Source organism: Barbus barbus (genome assembly GCF_936440315.1).
Source record: "Barbus barbus genome assembly, chromosome: 7".
NCBI classification, from domain to species: Eukaryota; Metazoa; Chordata; class Actinopteri; order Cypriniformes; family Cyprinidae; genus Barbus; species Barbus barbus.
In genome coordinates, this window is record NC_136735.1 from 22,696,873 (window position 1) to 22,718,717 (window position 21,845).

At 39.0% G+C, this 21,845-nt stretch overlaps 1 protein-coding gene across 1 annotated transcript in view; it reads left to right on the plus strand.

Annotated features, from left to right (window-relative positions):
* Positions 1-21,845, plus strand: part of LOC306872761 (centlein-like) — a 93,716-nt gene that overhangs the window by 10,447 nt on the left and 61,424 nt on the right. The window contains exons 5-10 of the mRNA XM_079421526.1: positions 2,333-2,467; positions 3,058-3,207; positions 5,653-5,786; positions 5,875-6,037; positions 6,181-6,345; positions 18,401-18,496. Coding sequence (XP_079277652.1) covers positions 2,333-2,467; positions 3,058-3,207; positions 5,653-5,786; positions 5,875-6,037; positions 6,181-6,345; positions 18,401-18,496 — 843 coding nt within the window. The remainder of the gene's footprint in view (positions 1-2,332; positions 2,468-3,057; positions 3,208-5,652; positions 5,787-5,874; positions 6,038-6,180; positions 6,346-18,400; positions 18,497-21,845) is intronic.

The following is a 21,845-nucleotide window of genomic DNA, read 5'->3' on the forward strand; positions in this document are numbered from 1 at the left end:
CATCACACATATAAATTGTTAATCTGATAATATTTAAAAGTGTATCAAAATATTATGAACTATTTATGATAAACTGTGGATTGTATATACACTAGGTTAAATAAGTCATAAATATGAAATGTTTGTATGAAATGATTGTTCCAAGATGGCAGACATGTTGACACATCCAGAGCAACCGAATACTGATCCTGTGTATTGATCTGTCTGGTCAGCAATTCCTCAATATAGTGTATTTTTACTCACAAATGGCCTTTGCTTCAGAGTCAGAGCCAACTGTGCACATTTTGAAGTTGAAGTTTTAGTATGCAATATTTTTTCAATAGATTAAAAATTAAGTTTCAGGTTTAAGTTGCACTGGCCTGTTAGTGGAATATGGCCATTGTGCCCCGTTTGAGAAACTCGTTAATAATCAGAATTCTGGGTACCACTCAAAACCACTGGCATTCGTCTCATCCAAATTTTGCGCCAAACGAACCCAAATGTGATTAATTGCTTTTTCCTTCCTTGGCCGTGTGATGGTCTGCTGAATCCTCATCTCATCTCTGCATTTCCACACTAACTTTGACCAGCTTTCCTCTCACCCCACCCCCTTCCATTACCCCTCTTCTTCCATTTTTGTAACATAATTAGCTTTCATTTTTGAACTGCACTGGGGATTTCTAATGCTAATCTCTCTGTCCTAGACCTCTTAACTTCTTTAAACCTCTTTTCCTACCAATTGAGAAGTACTAGGGTTAAAACAGTGCTTGCCTACCTCATTATCGACATTTTGAATTGAGCTTCACTTGTGCTATAAATCTCTATTAAAACCTGCATTTGCATGGTGCACAGACTGAACATAAGTTCTCTATCTAGAAAGATTCAAGTGATTTCCCCAAACATGGCAATTAATTGCCTCCCACAGCTCAGGGTTATTTTTTGAGATATCAGCGTTGAGTCGACACAACCTGGTTGAAGTGTGTGTTAGCAATAGGGGCGCTTTATCGGAATAGCAGAGATGGTAGATGGATAACTGTGAACGATATTGAATATTTGTGCTGTACACAGAACAAGGGGCAGTTCACCCAAAAATGAAAATTCTGTCATCAGTTATATACCTTTGTCATTCCATGTCATCCCATAACAATTTTGTTCATCTTCAGAACAAAAAGGATGATGTTTTTAATGAAACCTGAACAATGCTGTCCCTCCATCAAAAGTCCATTCCAACAAAACCTTGATGCTTTGATAAGTTTATTGTAAAGACATTGTAAAAGTACTCCATATGAATCAAGCAGTTTAATCCAAGTCTTCTGAAGAGACACATTGACTTTATATGATAAACAGATTTAATTTAGGCCTTTATTTAGATGTAAACATTGGTCAATGCGCATGCATAGAGCTCATCAAATATGGTAAAGAGAAGCTCAACCATGCTTACTTGACATGCGATTTACCAACTTTTTGAAAATTTTGGTGCAATGCAATTTCAATCAAAAATCTCTCAAAATATATTTCTTTGTGTTTCAAAGATTAATGAAGGTCTTATGGGTTTGGAATGACATAACTTTTGTTTTTGGTAAACTTTAAGTCTGGGACACTTCATTTTTAGTCTGCTTTTGCATTTCATGCATGGGTGAGTGTTCTAGTTCTAGTTCTGAGTATTGTCAGTGAACTTGTGTGGACACATTCAGCACATGGGCACTACCACTGTTTTGTGATACTAATTCATCTCCTGATGTAAATTTTGTACCAAGTTTTCATTTATCCAAAAATACTGTAACTAAAAATAAAGTTTTGTAATTAATTGTGCATTGTGTTCTCTGGTAGTAAACTTTTTTTGGCAACAAGCCACCTCTCAATATTGCAGCCAAACTATTTTTTTCATATTGCTGCTCTATCATCATTTTTAGACTCCAGTGCATCCACACTTCTGATGTGTTTACCTATAGTAGTTTATCCACTACTATAGTCTGCTCATACGGAATAGATACTAGAGATACTTCTCATTGGAGAAGCGCTAATTAAACAGCAATGATTTTGGCCTTTCAATATTATTTCTTCAGAAACTGTTTACTTAAACAATGTAGCATGTAAAACCGAATCATTCTTTTAGCTTTATCATATCCTGTTGAAACATCATAGTACAGCACTTCTAATTCCCGTGTCCCACATTTAGCAATACAGGACGAAACGCCTGTGACATGCTTTCCCATCTCCGTATCACACAACAGCTGACCCCATTACAGAAACTATTAATGAAACCTATCTCTCAGTCCTGTAAACACTCATACCCAGATTGATTGTGACTAACGGCTGTCTCTCACGATCACTCGTGTGGCTCTTTAAACAGAAAGTGACGGCACAAGAGCAGGAGATAAACAACCGAGTCCAGCAGTTGCGTGGCAGTGAGGAGGAGTGCGGTCTAATGAAGAAAGAACTGGCAGCTCTGCAGCACAGACTGGGGAATAAGAGTCGACAACTTAAGGTTTGGACAAATTTCCACTGGCACCACTTTTAAAGCGCTGCCTCTGTGCCTGTGACACCAGGAAGACAGGGAGGGGAAAAAAAACTGACAAGCCCCTGGAGGCAATTGCCTAAGGCCTCAAAATCCCGGATCGGGTGCAGGGGCGGCAGCGACAGCATAGCTTGGAAAAGCAGCTAACTTTCTCAATAAATACTTAATGATGGCCGAGCTGAGGAAAGAGTGTGTATGTGATGTGGCTTCTCCTTAATTACCTTCTGATGGGACTGGCATGATTAATTGATAAAGTGAAGATCTGGGGAGGATGTGTCTTTTCAGGGTCTCTCTTAGTAAAGGGAGGGAAGGATAAAAAAGAAAGGAGCAAGAGATCAGCATCAAAGGCAGGCTGGCAGGACTAATGGGCCTGTAGTGGAGCTATTCTCATTAGAGCTGTCATTAGAGCTAAAGATGGCCCCTGCGCCAGGCTACCTGCGTGGGCTTCGGCTTGCCCTGCCAACGCAGGTAAACTCCGAACTTCCCTCTCCGGCCCTGCCCGCTCTGCCGCCCTTTCATCCCAATGCTGCGACCGTCTCTTGCTCTCTTTTCCCTGGCAGGAAGCGAGGAGGCAGGCGCAGGAGTGCGAGGAGGAGGGCAGGCGTGCCCTACAGGAAGCCAGGCAACAATTAGATGCTCAGCACTCATCCTCTCAGGCAGAGCTGGAGAGATTGCGGGACCAAGAGGCCGTCAGCAGTTCCAGAGTCAAGGTAAGGTCCCCCGCTTCGCACCTTGTTCTCTTTTTTTCTTCTTTTCTGCCGCTTTCTAAGCGGGTTCATGTAAATGAACTTGTCTCACAATGCGCAAATGTTAAATATTGATAGATATGTTCAGGGGGGGGCGAAATAATGACTTGGTGGGTTAACATGGTGGGCCCAATTTTTCTTTTCCCCACTCAACAGCGGGAGTGTACCCTGCGCAACGTGACCAGAGCTGTTTTACATGTGGCCCCGAATCAGTCCTGCCTGCTGTCGCGGTGCTTAGCGACTTCTGCTATAATGACCTACTACAGACGGAGCAGGAGCTGTTGTTAGCATGTTCCATAGGGCCTCGTTCAGCATTTGTGTATGTTTAATAGGACTTGTGTCCTCTTGGGTTGAGTGTCACTCAAGCACCTGTGTGATTACCTGCTTTACATACAGATTTGTGTTCATTACTCTCCATGGGGAAGGGCAGAGGCAGGTCTGTGTGGACCTTAAACTCTAACTAGTCCAATTAAATTAGACTGTAGTGGTGCTCGGACTGTGTCCCCTTTCCTCCTGCGCTCTCTGTCTCTCTCAGTGCCCCTGTCAGCACTGGCTAGTTTTTAATGAGGGCTGGCCCGTGCTCTCCCTGGCCTGAGCGTTTGATGCTCGGCATCTGTTTGCTTCTCATTATCTCCATCAGCTCCTGTGATATGCTGCTGATAGGCTTCCCGCTTTAGTTGCTCATCTTTTACTTTCATTCCGTTGTCTTTCTTTGTTCCTTTTTACTGTCTTCAAGTTCTCTGTGAGGTGGTTTGTTGTCAAGCGAGAGTGTCCATGATAAAAACAATACATAAAAAAATACAAATCTAGTTTAAAACATACATATTTGTATTCTCAGAAATGTGCTCTTTGTGTACATGTCGGATATTTTATAGTATTTTTTTAAATTAAAAAAAAAAATTATATTTATAATTTAAAAGTGACCATCAAGTAAAAGGGTCACATTTTCTCCTTGCACCTTTCTTTTTTTATTTGTTTATTCATTTATTTATTTTAAAAAAATATCTTGAATTAATTATTTATGAAAATTAAATGTTGTTCTGTTATCGTTTCCCCCCCATTCCTGCTAGGGGGTGTGATATTGATCAAATAGATTGTTGATAATGATAATTAGATCTTATTTTGGTGACTGTGTTTTTGTGCTAGTACTTTGGCTGATTTAGGCCTGTCATGGACAGCTGAATCCCAAAGCTGTTCATAATTGTCATAATTATGTGGTGCACTGGCTAGCCCACAGCAGTGACAGAAATAAACTCTTTTATTATGAGACCGTATTTACCTCCTTAAATTGATTTTCACTGGCATTTTACTTGTATAAGAGCAATTTCAAACCTTATTAGATGTATGCTGCTTCATTGTCGAATTCTTACATTTAATCAATAAATGCAATTAGAATAATAAGACACAATGGGGTGTTACCAATCAAATTAAATGCGTATCAACAAAATCAATTTTTGCACTGTAGAAGTGGTACAGATGCCGCATCTAAAGCAGCATTGCAATGTGTTAACACTGCAATTATGCAATTACTATACAACTGCATAAATAACACTATGGGACTAATGTTTTGAAAGTAATTGTTTTAAAATAATTTAATATTTCAATATTTAAACTAAGTATTACCTTAAAATATGAAACTAAAATGAATGAGTCTTAATGATTTATTCAACAGATTTGGTTAAACGGCTGAATTATTCAAGAAATAAAGCAAATGAGTGTATTTATGAATGGAAATGAAACACCATTGTGGCTTGGTCGGAGATGCACAATAGTTCCATTGTGGCTTTGTTTGGAACTATTTTCTTTGCCGAAATAAGTAAAAACTGACCATATTGACAATGCTCTGTCTAAAATGTAACTCACATTACCATATACCACACCATATAACTCATATATTTACTGAACTGTTGAATAAATTCAATTCACATTTGCAACTGTGGTGATATTTGAGAACTATGCTTACCTATAGTATATAGAAATATGAGAAAAACTTATACAGGACCATTTTTTTGCCCCATTATACAATTTTGGGAGCATTATAACTACATGCAGAAAGTGTGCATTTGCAGGGCGTTTTTTTTTTTTTTTTTTTTTTTTTACATACACATTTCACAAACACCCATAATTTCTGCATATTTCCTACATATTTTTCAAAACACAAGACTTTGTCAGTTACACCACATGATTTTGATGCAGTGGACAAAAAGCAGTGAAGGAGCTTTGTTAATTTATTTTATTTTTTAATTATTATTAGGATACAATAATGAAAGATTTTTACTTTGTTCTTCAAAATGATTTTTATTTTAGAAGTTAAAAACATGTTCATCACAGAAAGATACAGTAACTGCCTGTACAGTATTTTTCATGCCATTGAACCAGGTGTCAATTAACAATCAATTTCTCTTGCAGAATTTGGAAGAGGAACTATTCAGAAGCAGACAGGACGTGCTAGAGGCTCAGAGTCGCTCAACTGCTTTGTCCCTTCAGCTTTCCACTGTAGAACGAGAAGGAGCTGACAAAGAACAACAGCTCTGTCAAATCAAGTAAGCAGCACTTACACAGATCTGGCTGAGCTTTGATTAACCCTGACCATAGGAGTTGACCGTGATGTGTGTGCATGTTTGTGTCCAGAAGCGAGCTCCAGGACTTGCAGTGTCTGTACAGGCAGAGTGTGGAACATGCAGGAGAACAGGCCCAGCTCATTCAGCAGCTGGAGGGGCTTAACCTGGACACGCAAAGAGTCCTGCGCAGCCAAGAGGAGGCCCACACGGCAGACACCGTCTCCTACCAGAAGGTACAGGAGCGCATCTGTTGTGTGATCTTAGCGCCTGTCCTCACAAGTGAACACGTGCCCCTGGGGGGGTGAACTTGTGTTCCAGCAAGGACTTAACTGCATTAACCGAGCTTGTCCTTCACTGTCTGTTTCTGCTGTGACAGCTCCACAGCGAGCTGAGTGTGTCATACCAAGCCCTTTGGCACAGCCAGGAACAGCTCCGCCAGCGGGAAGCAGCCCTCAGCATGCAGCTCAGCCAGAGAGATCAGCAGATCCAAGAACTCCAGGCACAGCTGCAGAGTTTCACAGCCGCCGCAGGGCACTGTGAGGTGAGTCCGTGTGGGGAGCACCATGACAGATTTACATCATGCTCAATGCCCTTTGTATGCAAAGCAAGCTGAATGAGCACTTCAGCAAAACCACACATCGTTCATTTCCTTTTTCTCCTCTTAGTATAACCGCATCCATAATAAATGAAATGCCTTTCAGTAAGAGATGAATGGAAGAGATGACCAGGAGTTTTTGTTCATTTTTGAAAGACTTCATGCTGTCTGACAACTCCAAAGCATTTGGCATTAATCCTGCCCGAACATTGCCAGAACTCCTCTCAGCAGATCTATTAGGGATGTAATCAGTTATTGCATATATATATATATATATGGTGTGGGTAAGATTTTTGTAGGTATTTTTAAAAAAGAAGTCTTTCATGTCACCAAGGCTGCATTAGTTTTACCCCCGCAAAAAACACTAAAAATAGTAATATTGAGAAATGTTATAGTTTAAAAGAGAGGTTTTCTAAAAGTAATTTATTCCTGTGATGGCAAAGCTACATTTTCTGCATTCATTACTCCAGTCTTCAGTGTCACATGATCTTTCAGAAATCCTAATATGTTGATTTAGTGATCAAGCAACATTTCTTATTGTTATCAATTTTGAAAACAAATTTTATTTGAAATCGAAATCTCTTAGCCTATAACATTATAAATCACTTTACTGTCCCTTTTGCTCATTTTAAGATTCAGTATTTCAGTATTTCATTGTTTCCATTGTTTTCATTGTGCTCAGCTCCAGGTTTTTATTTTTATTTAGCCACAAAGCAATTCTTGAGATTCATGAACATGTCTGTTCGTTAAAGCAGAAACTATCCATTCATGATTTATCTTCTTTGTAGAAAATGGCCTATTGTGGAAATTGTCGTTTTGTTGCAGTCATGTAGATCGTTGCTGAAAATTTAGCTTGAGGAGTAGCAAATAGTTAGTAAGTACAAGCATTGCAAGTTTTCCACAGTAGGTCCGTCTCAAATCTGTGGTGTTGTAGGTGTAGTCAGATATGTGTTCTGTGTGTTTGTACACGTGTGTATCACAGTAAGTCGGCACATCGCATGGTTTTGGGTATGCACAATAATCCATGCATGCTTTATGCAGAGTTCCAATGTATTGCTTTGAATATGAAATTGTGTTTACCGAATACATGTAGCAGCTGCCTTGCTGTTTTGTTTCTTTACAGTTTTACCTACAGACATCAAAGTAATCTGATCAGTTATCCCAAGGTGTAACACAGTCAAGAGGGCTTTTCGGTATCCCGCTATAATTGCACTGACTGGGATGTGTATTCTAGTGTAATCTGAAATTCTGTATCAGCTTCTTTCTGAACACCTGTTAAATTCTAATGCACTGGTTGTTAGAGCTTTATTTTAATTTTGAATGTTAGGAATGATCAAAGTGCTGATCAGCAGAGGGAGCTGAGCGAGACCAGACTCTCATTTGAATAAGGGAGGAGTGATGGAGCAAGGAAAGTCCAAGAGGAACAAAAAAGAAGCCCATTGTATGGCTAGTTGGGACGAAAGAATAGCTCAAAGGCCAGTGCAGGCCGAAATCATGTTCTTTTGTGGTTAGAAAGATGGATGTGGCCTATCCAATATAAATAATCCAAATTGTGCTTCAGTGGGATTAAGCAAAATCAATTCATTTTTGTACATTTTATTACATTTATTTCAAAGACAGTCCACAGCTCTGTTTCTAAATGTATTTTTATAATATAATATAATATAAATGTACTTGATTTTTAAGTAAGAAATATTTCAGTTACACTTTATTTCGGTAGTCCAGGCATTCTACAAGTAACTTTGCAAGCATGTTACCTAATTTGCATTACTCTTATTCATTTAGCAGACACTTTTGTCCAAAGTCACTCAAACGGTTTACACAATACAACAAGCGATTCATCATAAAGAGACAAATAACACAAGTGCTCATTATACAAAGTTTTTAAGAGACATGAAACTAGCACACATATGTAGGAAATTTGCATGGGACAACAATGATGCAACTGACCAATCAGAATAACGTTTTTAGTAAGTTAGGTAAGTAACGGAAGGTGTCATTGGAAAATACCCTCTGTAGAATTTATGCAAAAGCAATAATAGTGCATTGTTTATTGTCGATTATAACTCTGGACTTTAAATCATCACTTTTTTCCTTGACAAAATTGTTTTGAAAACTACTGTAACAAATGGCTGTGATTTTAATGGTAAAAGACTAAAATGCGAGACTAAAAACCATTTAATTGGTTAACAGTAAGTTCCCTTACTATATACGGTGAAAAACTGTATTGGACATTACATGTAATTTTACGGTAATATACAGTGAAAAAACATAAATTGACTTTCCCAGAATTCCCTATGTTAAATTTCACATTTAGTATTTTCCTTCTCAGCTTGTGGAAAAACAGCTTGTGATGAGTTTTGGTTCATCATGTGACTTTCTTGTCACCACCTGCTTTTGGTGGTTATTAGTGTATTACAAAAACTACACAGATTTCAGTTTCAGCATTTTAATAGGTTGGTATATTAACATTATATCAGTTAATGAAATACCATATTTTTTTAACGGTAAAAATGTTTTACCGGGACTGTTATGTTATTTTATTTTGGACAGTGTAGAACAAGGGCCATATTTATAATACTTATGTAACTTATGATCTATTGGTTTGTGATCTGAGCTTTGACTGGGCCACTGTGTGGCTTTTCTATATATTTCAAGGCATTGTTCTTTGGAAATAAATCCCAGTGATCTTACCAATTTCACAGGTTTCCCCACTGTTTTTTTTTTTTTGCTTCGCTACATCTATATTTCCTTTTATCTTTCCGTTTCTTCCGGCAGTCTGTCTCTGCAGTGACGTGACCCAGGTTGTCACGATGCTGTCTGTGTCGTTCTCTGATCTAAATCAAGCCTTAAGCCTTGTAGGTTCTTCTTTTCTAGTCAAAAGCCATTGAAAACCAAATCTAAAATTGGCCTCCCGAGGATTACACAGGAAGTGTTGCATCTTACAGTCTATTAGCAATGCATTTAACACCCTATGTGGCAGATCGGTGGCGGCAAGAAGGTTTATTGCAGCTTTTGTTCAATTGTCTATGCACTTATACCGAGTGACAAGGTTTTTTTTTTTAATACTGTCAAAGAACTGTTAGAACTGCATTGCTGCTCACTTCTCAGAGTGATTGTTTGTTGCTCCTCTAGGATCTACATCTGGCAAATTGATTTTGTGGTGTGGATTGATTGGACATGCAGATTTTTATTAACCTGTTTCAAGTGAATTTATTGATTAATCCTAGAATTAATTAATGCTGCTATTTTTGTTCTGTGTTTAGCCAGATTTTTATAGACAGCCAAAGACATTTAGGGGCCACTCAATCAGCTTTATCACCTATAGAAGTATTTATTTAATAGGTGGAATGTTATGAATTTAATTCAACTTTGAGATTGAAATTTCATCACTTGGGAGGTTTCTCGCAATGTCTCTCTCCCCATTTCTCCCTATTCCAGAGCCCAGACCCTCCTCTCAACATCTGCCTCTGCGTGTTATTAGTGTTAGTGAAAGCCAAGCTGTCAGATGTATAATTGAAGTGTCCGCTCCCTGCACACTCGGCTTGTTATGTGGGGTCATGTTTAGATGAGTAGATGTGTTTCTTTTGATCACTATCTGACGCTCAAACCCTGAGCTTCCAGCATACTGAGAGGCTGCCGATGTGTTTGGCTTTAAATCTTTAGGAGGCAGTGCCTCCATCACTGTGGGATGCCTCACCAGTTTGTTTCATTCAACTTGTTTAGATAACATTAGCCCGATGATGTCTCATCAGACCCATTGTACTTCCACAGCAAGTGCTTCCTAAACTTTTCAGAGGCCACTCTTTGCGTCTTTAACAGTTGTTCAGCATCTCCACCTGCTGCTGGCTGTTAGCATGTAATGGCCAAATGCAAATGAGCACTTTCACTTTGTATCATAAATTTGATTTGCTTTATAAACCGTTATTAATGGTGCTTATTTTGATCATTGAGCCCATATGTTTGAACAAAGAGTACAACAATTTTACTCTGAAATCATCTTAACAATTATCTGTTTTTGTTAGTAAGGTAGGCTATTGTATGTGGGAGCCCCTTTCCATCTTTTACCATGTCCTAATCAGCCATGACGTGACTCCTCGATGCGATAAATGGTATTTTATCCACATTAATCTTGCAATAGACAGCTGACCAGCCGACAGCTCAGGTACTGTGTTTTGTATGATGTTAAAATGATTTAATTTGATTTGGCGAGTTGTCACTTTATTAAAACGTGACTGTCTATGCAGTAAAAAGGCAGGATTTAACTAAAGTAGCTTAACTAGAGAAAACAGATTAAAAGGGCTGTGATGTTCCCTTTGTCTAAAAGGGTAGGAAAACTTCAACACCCATAATGCACTGAGCATGTTTCCCAATGTCTGTGGGTGGGGATACAAAAACAGATCATGGGACAATGATCTGCAGTTTTAATAAAAGCCTAGATATGTCAAAAGTCAGCCAGATGATGTGATTTTTGCTGTCAAATAGACGGGAAGATCTGGGTGCAGGAAACATTTGAGAAAGAGAACACATTGCTCATTTACGTACAGACCTTCTACTAACATTGAAACAATACAAAGCTAGTTAAAATCGATTGACTTTTTTGACAGCCTTTGAGAGACATTTACTTCAGATCTTGAAAATAACTCTGAACTCTATGTAAACGTGTACTCCATGACAAAGTTTGTCATTGATTATCTTATCACAGTGGTTAGGATATGTAGTTATGCTAAAAAAATTAAAGAAAGGAAAGTTCAGGTAAAGTTTAAGATAACGTTAAAATAAATAAATACAGTTGTTACATTATGAAATATAAAGTGACACTGTGACAATTTACTTTTTTATTTGTTTAATTATTTTTACTCTTAGGTGGAAAGAGGCTTCTGTAACTGCAGGATAATTATTACTGCTGAAATTAAGCTGTTTGGTGACAACCTAGAATCTAGAATATCCAGAAAACTGCCTACTGCTCAATGATCTTGCATTAAGGTTGTCATACTCATATGACTCATGCAATAATAATAATACATTTTAATTTCAAATATATTACCATCTAATGTAATAATAATAAATGATAATAATATTTGTCAAAAGTGAAATGAGCATAATTTCTGGAAAAGCTGCTGTCTACAAGTAACAAAATTGTAGAAAAAATGTATTTGCCAGTTAAACTCCGGTATCATGCATGAAAAAAATACATTTTCTTGCACAAAAAAAAAACACTGCTAGGGAATACAGCTTTATTAAGTCCTTTCATAATTTCATTATCCAGCTTGTTCTTTTGACAACGGTCAGTTGAATAAAACTCTAAGGCAGTCTTAGATGTTTGAGTTGTATATTATAAGAAAAATATTATGACCTTTCAGTTGATTAACACAGTATACAGAATTGAATCATGGCTTGTATATTGATATTTCTTCAAAGCATTATGAAAAATGAAAACGGCTGTATTAGCAAAAACGGCATCAAATTAATCCAGCCACTGGCTGTCCTAAAACATTTTGTTGGATGCTGGTGAGTTTGTTTTGCATGTTTTCTACTATAATGATATGACCTCTTGTACTCAAGTGCTTTCATCAGATGAGCAGCGTGTGTACTGAGACTCATTAATAAACCCCAGCCATGTGTTAAAGGCCGAACCGGTCACTTATTCACTCACATACAGTCCCTGTCCATCTGCAGGGGCTCTGATCACCAGTTAAAAACACAGGGCTGCTTGCACGCGACCCTGACCCGAGAGCCACTCACGTCTGTGTTCTGACAAACACGCAGCCATGCAGAGACGCCTCGTGTGTTTACACCTCCATCACACTCATGCTAGTGCAGGGAACACTTTGCTACACACACACATTACAGCAGCTCTGGCCCAGAGTGAAGCCCTCGTCTACTGGCTTCATACAGTCAGGGGCCTGATTATAGCTGTTTTGTAATTAACAGTGATCAGATTTGTTTTGTGGCAGAAATGGTACATGTGTAGAACAGTCTAATTCAGATGCAGCTTGCAGCTTTGCCAGCAGACGGGTCACGGGCCTTGGGGAGGGCAATCACGAGCCCCTCCATATGTTCCCTCTGCTTCTACACTGAGACCACCAGTGCCAGCAAAACTCCCAGAACAACCTAATCGTGTTCTGTAATTACAGCACGCTGTTTTTTTCCCTCTCTCTCTTTCTCTCGCACACACTCACGCTCTTTCACACTCTTTCTTTTTCTCACCCTTTTATTCTCCTTCTTCACCCCTCATCTTCCCTGCTGGCTAGAAATGAGGGAAAAAGACTCAAACGCTCCCTCATCAGATCATTTGTAAATTGCTTTACGCGGCTGATGCCGAACTCTGTTGGTTTTCGACTGCTTGAAATTATAAATAATTGTAACAGATGCGCCAATGTGGCCGGCCTCCAACAAATGAGGCCCCAGATAATTTGGCCGACCCTTTTGGCAGGCCAATTTAATAAAATGTGAACAAAATCTACCTGCTAATAATTTATCATCCCCTCTCCCAATTGGTTAAACTTAATTACCCTGGCAGTTAACAAGGTCACGCCCAGATGCCAAACCCGGCTGTAGTTTTGATAATGCAATCAGGAACCCGAAGGTGATGACAGTGCTGTTGTTTTTTCATTATCTTGCTCTCAGAGAAAACACAGGTGCCAAGGCCTACTTGTCTGCTGGCAGTAATTACCAGTCATCACAGCCTTCAAACTTGGTGCTGCAAACATGTCAGAAACACGGCTGAACTTTACACACTTTCTTAGAGTTGTCTCTCTGCGAAGAAAGGGAAAGATTATGTAACATCTGTTTTCATCCGGTCCAAGAAGAAAGCTTTGGGTCTTGTATTTACTGGATACAGGCTTGCAATAGATTCACTTTAACTTGTCATATTATTTTGCTAGGAGTTGAATTGGTAATGTTGTAATGTCTCTTTCATGGCTGTGAAACAAATCCACCAGTGTACATGCACTGCAGCACATGAACTGCGGCAATCAATCGACTAACAACCCTCTACATTGTGTAAGTGAAGCCAATCACTTACACAATCTTCACAAAAGAGCACAAGTTTTATGAAATTAATGAACTGGTCTAAATACAATCACCAGAGGTGAAAAGCTAACTGTAGATTATAAACAAACTACACCACGGTCACGTAAGTTCAGCTTCACCACCACCAAGCTCCAACAACTCTTTCAGTCTTTATTAAAAAAAAAATTTAGTTGAAAGTTTGAGTTAGACTACTTTTCAAGAGCATGATTATACAGATGGACTGTTCCTTCTCCATTTACAGCACAATATTGCCAATGATATCAATGGACTCACCTCTGCACTGTACAAGTCGGACTTGTAACCCAAAGGTCGCAGGTTTGAGTTTCGGTACCGGCAGGGATTGTAGGTGGGAGGAGTGATTGTACAACGCTCTCTTCCACCCTCACTGTCACGACCCTTGAGCAAGGCACCGCAGCAAAAAAGGCTGCCCACTGCTTCATGTGTGTGTTCACTGTGTGTGTGTGTTCACTACTCACTGCTGTGTGTGTGTGCACTTGGATGGGTGAAATGCAGAGCACAAATTCCAAGTATGGGACATCATACTTGGCCACACGTCATGTCACGTTGTGATGAGAGTGAAAATGAGCCTTAGGTTCTTGTTATTCCTGTCCAAGTGACGGAATTCATTTGGAATTATTCTTTATTTTAAACTTTTACATAACACAGAGCCTTTTAGACCAAGCAGCAATGCGGAAGCACCAGTCCCATTCGCTAGTGTGCACCTTTCGCCTTGATATAAAATATCAAAATATGACATGTCAGTTTGTGAAGGGAGACTGATTGAGTGAGCTCCTGTGGGAAAGGTGCATGATCCAAGCTGCCCAATACATTGAAATGCTTTATATCATGCACATTACAACGAGTTGGCATAATGTTTAATTCAGATTGCCCCGTCAGGTGCTTTGACAGATACACCACCAATCAAACGTTTGGAATTGGTATAAAAAATAAACTACTCACAAATGCTGCATTTATTTGTTTAAAAATATAGTAAAAAAAAAAACAGTAATGTTAATGTAAAATATTTTTTCATTTTTTCTGTCTCGTGATCATTCAGAAATAATTGCAATATGATTATTTGCAGATTTAAAAACCTTCTGTCGTTTTTGATCAGTTTAATGCATCCTTGCTTAATAAAAGCAATTTCTTTTTAAAAATCTTCAGATTGTGTGTGTGTGTGTGTGTGTGTGTGTATGCAATGCATAAGTATTCACCTGCCACTGAATACTTAAGACCATTTAGGCAGGAGTTGGGTGAGTTTATCAGCTCTTTGGAGAGTTTTAATCAATATCTTGGCAAAACGACTATGACACCATTGTGTAGAGTCTATTTGTATATATTGGTTTGTACTCCACATGGCACTCTAGGACATTTACCTTTTGGTATATGCTACTCTCGTGTTGCCTTTGCAGTGTGTTTTGGGTCTTTGCCTTGATGGAAGATTAATTGTCCCAGTGCTCCTGCTGATTGCAGCTTAATTAACGCCTGCGTTTTTCTGTAGTTAGTGCTATCTATTTTTTATGTATTTTTATGCTCACTGCCACAGTGAAACATCCCCAAAGCAGAATGCTGCCACTACCCTGATTCCCTGTGTTCTGGGGAACATATTGTTCAGTACTGTAACCTTATGGGCCAAATTCCTGCTCTTCTTGGCCAGACATAGGCAGTCAAAGAACAACTGCACAATTTGGCCAAAAATGTTGTGATTACATAAGAATAAGAATTGTATAACAAATAATATTTATATTCATAAAAATAATAATAATGATAATAATAGTTATTATAATTATTACTACCAAGAAAGAAAAAAACACACGCAATAAGAAATACTATTGTAAATTACGACTGTACAAAATTAAACTTAATTTTCAAGCTTTTATTTTGGTGGACAAAGCTTCTCATTTGTTGACAAAAGGCATTTTCTAAGTGCTTCTCATTACAAGTTTGGGAAGATAGTTGGCGTATGTTGTGTTGCTAAATGAACATAAGTGACCCAAACGCAGATACAGACACAGATTTGTGTGGAGCTGAATTTATGGCTCTGAGACACTGAAAACACGGATCATGAGCTGTTCATTTGTAAAAGAACACAGTGCTGTGCTTAACTCTGAAATACAGAGCACATATATTATTTTATTAAATTGCCTTTTTTTTACAATTAAAAAAGCTGTTTAAAGTAGTATTTGTGTCTTGGGTGCCACTGTAATACCTAAAATTATTGCCTAGGTAGACAGTTCATGCTAAAACGTATTTTACAATGTGCGAGTGATATAGTTTTATATTAAAAAGCTGACCCTGTAAAACATCATCTTCCACCCCTTAACAGTATTTTCCAGGCTACTTGCCATCTTAATGAAAGTGTGAGTGTACTGAACACGGCCTTCCAGACAGCTTCTTTTTTTTTTTTTTTTTTTCAGTATCATGTGATAGTGTGTGTCTCCATCCCGAGGATTCATGCATGACAGAAACCTACTGTAGACACACAGAACTTCTTATCAATGTGAGCATAATAAGTTATATCATTACACTGAATATTTTTTGGAAGATAAAGTAGCACTATGCATTGCCAGATATTTTTATGATACAAGTTTGGTTGTGTAGCTGACACTAACAACACAAAATATTTATCTTTGTACAGTTAAAACTGAAATACTTATCCTCATACTTATCCTATCTTCATACTTATCATAATAATGCTGAAAGACTTTTTATTCTTCGTTTGACATGGTTATGTAAGGGCATGTTCCTTGGAAAGTGCTTAATAAAATCCTTTAGCAAATTCTATGAAGCTGGAAAGCTCCAGTCTTTATTCATTGTAATGCAATGGAAAAGATCAATCAGTATACATCCTTCTGTTTTTTTACAGAAGAGAAAAGTCGCACTATTTGGAATGACATCAGGTCAAGTAAATGATAACCGAATTGGCTGCGTGTTTAACTATATTGTCCATATACAGTGATGCAAACCTGTCATCTTTTGGCAAAAATCTTAGTTTTGAATCCACAATAGGTCATTTGTGTGATTCATGCAGGCCTGATGGTTTTTTTTTATTATTATTTGGGAGAGGGGATTTCAGTGTCTCGAAACAGCTCTGTTGTAATTAAATGTTGCTTATAACATAGGATTTGAAAACCCAACATGACGTGCCTAATTTAGTAATGAGAATTTGTAATGGGAATCATTTATAAGTGAATAAGTGAAGTGACATACGGCCATGTATGGTGACCCATACTCTGAATTCGTGCTCTGCATTTAACCCATCCAAAGTGCACACACAGCAGTGAACACACACACACCGTGAACACACACCCGGAGCAGTGGGCAGCCATTTATGCTGCAGCGCCCAGGGAGCAGTTGGGGGTTCGGTGCCTTGCTCAAGGTCACCTCAGTCGTGGTATTGAGGGTGGAGAGAGCGCTGGACATTCACTCCCCCCACCTACAATCCCTGCCGGCCGGAGACTCGAACCACAACCTTTGGATTACGAGTCCGACTCTCTAACCATTAGGCCACGTCGTCCCATAAATCTACTGTCAACGATAGAGAAGCTCAAATGTTTTACTGATGTTCTATTAAATAAAATTATTACTGAGTAATCATTTGTTTTAGTTTTTTAACAGTACAACAGCGTTTATACTACAGTATTGTATTTTTTTATATAAAGCATAACAACAATAGCATCAATTATAATTTAGCATAAAAACAACATGTGAATGTGGTCTGAGGAAGTGGAGAGTGAAAAAAAACCCCGTATAGATTCAAGGGTGATTATATTCACCTATATTCTTATGAGAAAGTCAACTTAAATCCACATTTTAAAGCTGATATTTTAAAAAATATTGTTCCCGAGGCCAGATCTTTGTCAGCTTTTTCACCTCTGATGAGTTTGCATCCCTGCATATGAGCATGAGTCTGTGCAGTCCAGGAAGGGTAAGTCTTTCTTTGCCACTAGTTTCACGACTGCTGGAACCGTTTCTTTGTTCTCTATATTCAGGTATTGATTGCTTCTCCTTTGTAAGCTTTAATTTCACTCTTTTGCTAATCCTTGCAGAGTTGAGGTCTTTGATGATGAGGACACCACTGTTCCTGTGTATGCAGAGAATGTTAAGTCTGGTTTTGGGACATGTGTCAGAGGAAAGTTCAGCTATGCTGTTAATGAGTTGACTTCAAGACATCAATAGGTAGATCCTTTTGGACTAAGAGCTCCAAGCAAGTGACTCTAGTTAGTTGTACTCAACGGCAGCCTAGTCAAGAGCTAATCAGCTTTTAAAGGATCTTTTCAGTTCTCTGAAGTATTAGTGTTTTTTCCCCTAGATTAAGGGCTTTTGATCTGGTCCCTGTAGATCTCCTTCTCTCAAACTGTAGTGGTGTGTCTGCCATTTTGTAGTTTCACTCTTTCACAGTTGATCCGCCATCTGGCCTTCCTTCACTGCCCTGACCAGATTTCTCACACAACTCTCCACTGGTTTTAGGTACTTTAGAGAGAGCCCACTCTTTTTTTTTCTCTCTCTCTCTCTCTCTCTCTCTCTCTCTCATTGCCTCTTTTTTTCTTTCTCCCCAAAGTCTGCTTCTGTTGTCCTATCAAGTGTAACTCTGGGCCCTGATAGAGCAATTAAAGGCGCCTCCCTCCCCACCTTTGGTAATGAGGCCTGGCGCATTTCTCACTCTATAACCCTTTAGTCTCCCCTAATGGGACATCATTATTGTCAAAGAAACAATGTAAATGGAAATGAACATGCTCATTAGGTCCCTGCACAGAGAACCCTTCAGCAGCATGCCGTGTGCGCTCCTCCTCGTGATTCAGCCCGTGTCCCCTGTTAGGTTTCGGAGAGTGTACAGGCTGATGTTTGTGTGTTCGTACGTGAAGGGCTATTGCTCATCTTTTGCATTTGATAATTAACAACTTGCCTATTGTGTTGATGAAAGGGCTTTTCTATTGTTTGATCGATTTCTTTTTGTCTTTATCAGGGTGCCAAGTCTCCATCTCCAGGTGGCGGCAGCAGTGATGGAGCAGGCAGTCAGGAGCAAAGGATTCAGTGGCTCCAGGAATTACTTGCGCTTAAGGTGAACATTAAATACTTGCTTTATTCTGTCACTGTGGTTCTATTATCTTCTCGTTGGAGACCTCTTAGGAGATTTATGTCCTCATTTGAATGTTTTGGCCACATTCTTTGTTTACTCTTTATTTTAAGGTGTCCTTGTTACAGTGTAATTATACATTTAAGTACTGAATAATATTAATGAACTACATGTACTTACTATATGATTAGGGTTTGGTTTAGGGTTACTTGCATGTACTTACTATTATAATAACAATAAATTATGCATAATTACATGTAACGTCAAAGTGTTACCCATTCTCCTGCTCCTTAGAAATAGAACACAGAAGGAGTGCAATGTGTCATATAATTAAATTGACTTGTTGTTTTTATTTTTTAAATTATATGTAAAAAAAAAAAAAAAAAATATGTATACAAGTATGCAAATTTCATGACAAATATACAAATTTCATGATTCCAAAATATAAAAAAAAAAGAAAAAAAAATGTAAAATTGAGTGACGTGATGTTTAGCCAAGTATGGTGTGGTGTCCCATACTCAGAATTTGTTCTCTGCATTTAACCCATTCAAGTGCACACACACAGCTGTGAGTAGTGAACATACACCCGGAGCAGTGGGCAGCCATTTTTGCTGCGGCGCCCGGGGAGCAGTCGTGGGTTCGGTGCCTTGCTCAAGGGTCGCACCTCAGTTATGGTATTGATCATGAAAGAGAGCGCTGGTCATTCACTCCCGCGATCCGAAATCTTTGGGTTGCAAGTCCGACTCTCTAACCATTAAGCTAGAGGTCTGCGCGGGACTGTTTTTTTTTTTGTGCTGCTCCCGCTCAGTTATATTCCGCACCCACCCGCTGCCACAATACATTCACTCTTTGTTCACCTGCCGTCCGCTTAGAATAATTCTCTTCCCGACCCGACCATTTCCGCTAAATTTAGATCTCGTTTCCAGAATCTCACATTTAAATTTATGCAACTGATAGAGAAAGATAACAAATAAAAGTGGTCTACACAAAAATTCTATTTGTTGTTTTATTTGTTTTGTCAAGATACAAAAGCCATTTAACATTTTGCTCTGAATACAGTAGGAAAAAAAAGTGTCGCAGAGAAAAAAAAAATGTAGCTGTACAAAATTTTTTAGCCTATTTGTTATTTTTATTCATCTTGTCAAAATACAAAATTCAATTAATATTGTGCTGTTAACAGTAGGAAAAGTGTCACAGAGAAAAAAAATTAATAAATACAACATCTGTCATTTAAAATTATAGTCTAAGCAAAATATGAACAAAACAGAGTTGAACGTCCTGCAAGGACAGCGCATCCACACTTTGCTCTGCCATCCTCATCGACAACCTGCCTGTTCTGTCTGAGGGCCGTATATTCACCACTGGTACAGCCTGCTCTGAGGACCGTTATGCACATGCTGCGTGCACAGACCCCGCAAATAAAATGCGTGACGCAGAAAGTGCTAGTCCATGCGTGCAGCGTGTGCATAACAGTCCTGAGTGCAGGGTGTACCGGTGGTTGATAAGAATGAGTGAAGTGCAGATATGCTGTTCTGAAAGATCAGACAGCCTGCTCCCATTCAAATTAAACCAGAGTTACCAACCGCTACTGCGTTTTATTCTGAAATGTAATCCCGCGTCGCAAGAAATCTGATCGGTTCCCGTGGGAGAGCAGCAGGAATGCAAACCTCTACATTAGGCTATGACTGCCTCTAACATGGTAGCACTTTAGTTTAGGCACCAATCCTCACTATTAATCCAACCCAATATCTAAACTTAAACAACTACTTTAGTCAATATTTGATCAAAACCTTGTTTGTTGTCCTAAAACCCAAATGCATTCTTGTCTTAGGACAACTTTGATGAACTTTTTTGATTCACTTCAAATGTTGACTACTATACTTTTATTAACTATTATTAAGCAGCAAATTAAGAGTTTATTGAGGCAAAAGTCATAGTTAATAGTGTGACCAAAAGCAAAAATAAAATGGCCACAATGCCATTTTAGATTTACTTAATGATATTTGGATTTAAAATATAAAACACCAGATTGTAATGCTGTGAAACAGTTTGAAATTATACCAATTAATGAATTAAAATAAATGAAACATATTTGAAATAGACTTAAAAAGATATTTCTAAATTCAAAACCATGGTAGTCTGATACACTGGCTGCCCTTTGGCTTATGAGTGTGTATTTTCATATTGCATAAAATTTCAGCATGAAGGAGCTCATAGCAGGTAGAGTCAGATGTTGTCCTCTGTCCGCTGCCCTCTAACTGACCTCCATCCTTCATCATCCATACGCACACACACATTGACTGTCTGCAGAGGCAATGAGGCAGCGGGAGAGAAGACTGCTGAAGAACTCAAGCTCTTCACTAAACCAATCATCCATGTCTCTCTTCTGACTTTTCAAGCCTCTCTCTCTTACCATGCTCTCTTCTCTGCTCCCATCTTCGCTGTTCCTGCATTTCCTTCCTTTTAAATCTGGAGGAAACCAATCTAGTCGGTGTTTTTGTCTGTCAGATGCTTCAGTTTGTGAGGCTCAGTGACATTCAACAGTTCCAGCGGTGTGGAGTACTCATCCTCCAGTTCGTATTGATTTTGATGCCCAGGTGGATGCGTGCCAGGTACTTTAAACACCCCCTTTATGCTGTGATGTCACTCAGACACGAAACGTTGGTCACTCAATCTGAGCAGGCCTTCATTAGCGCTCTGCTTTGTTTCACTTCTCTGTCTCATATTCTCTGTCTTTCTGGTTTGAAGGCTGAGTGTCCTCTTGTGAATTTCTGAGCAGTAAATCCATACTTGTCACATTGGCAACCAGTCTGGGGCTGGCTTGTTCTCTTTGTCCTTGTTAATAATAACAGGGTTCAGGGCCCTGCATTTCCCGCCCAGCAGGGCTGCCGTGTCATAGCAGCAGTAAACAAGCTTTCCTCCCTTTTAGAAAGCCTTTCGACAAGTCTCCTGGCCCTGGCCACTCAAGCTGAAAGGTGCGCTTGCTGTCTCTGCCAGAGTTCGTCTTGGCTAAGGTCAGAATAATAGAGGGCCTTCTTGTCAGGAAAATCTATATGTTCACCCCTGAAAAGTCCCATGTAATCTGTGGCGGAGATCCCCCCCCCCTTTTTTTTTTCTTCAAATAGCTGTGAAGCAAAGACCAATATTTACGGGCATTTGGGAAGCGACCCGGCTCACTGAGGCGTTCCTCCTGCTGTGGGGTTTAAGTGGAGGGAGAAGTCAGCCTTTTCCTATTGGCTGACAGGCGAAATGTCAGGCCACGATAATGCTACAGGTGCCAGGTTGGCGTGGAAACGCTTATCAGTGCCTTGTTCCCAGAGATGCACTCAAAGAA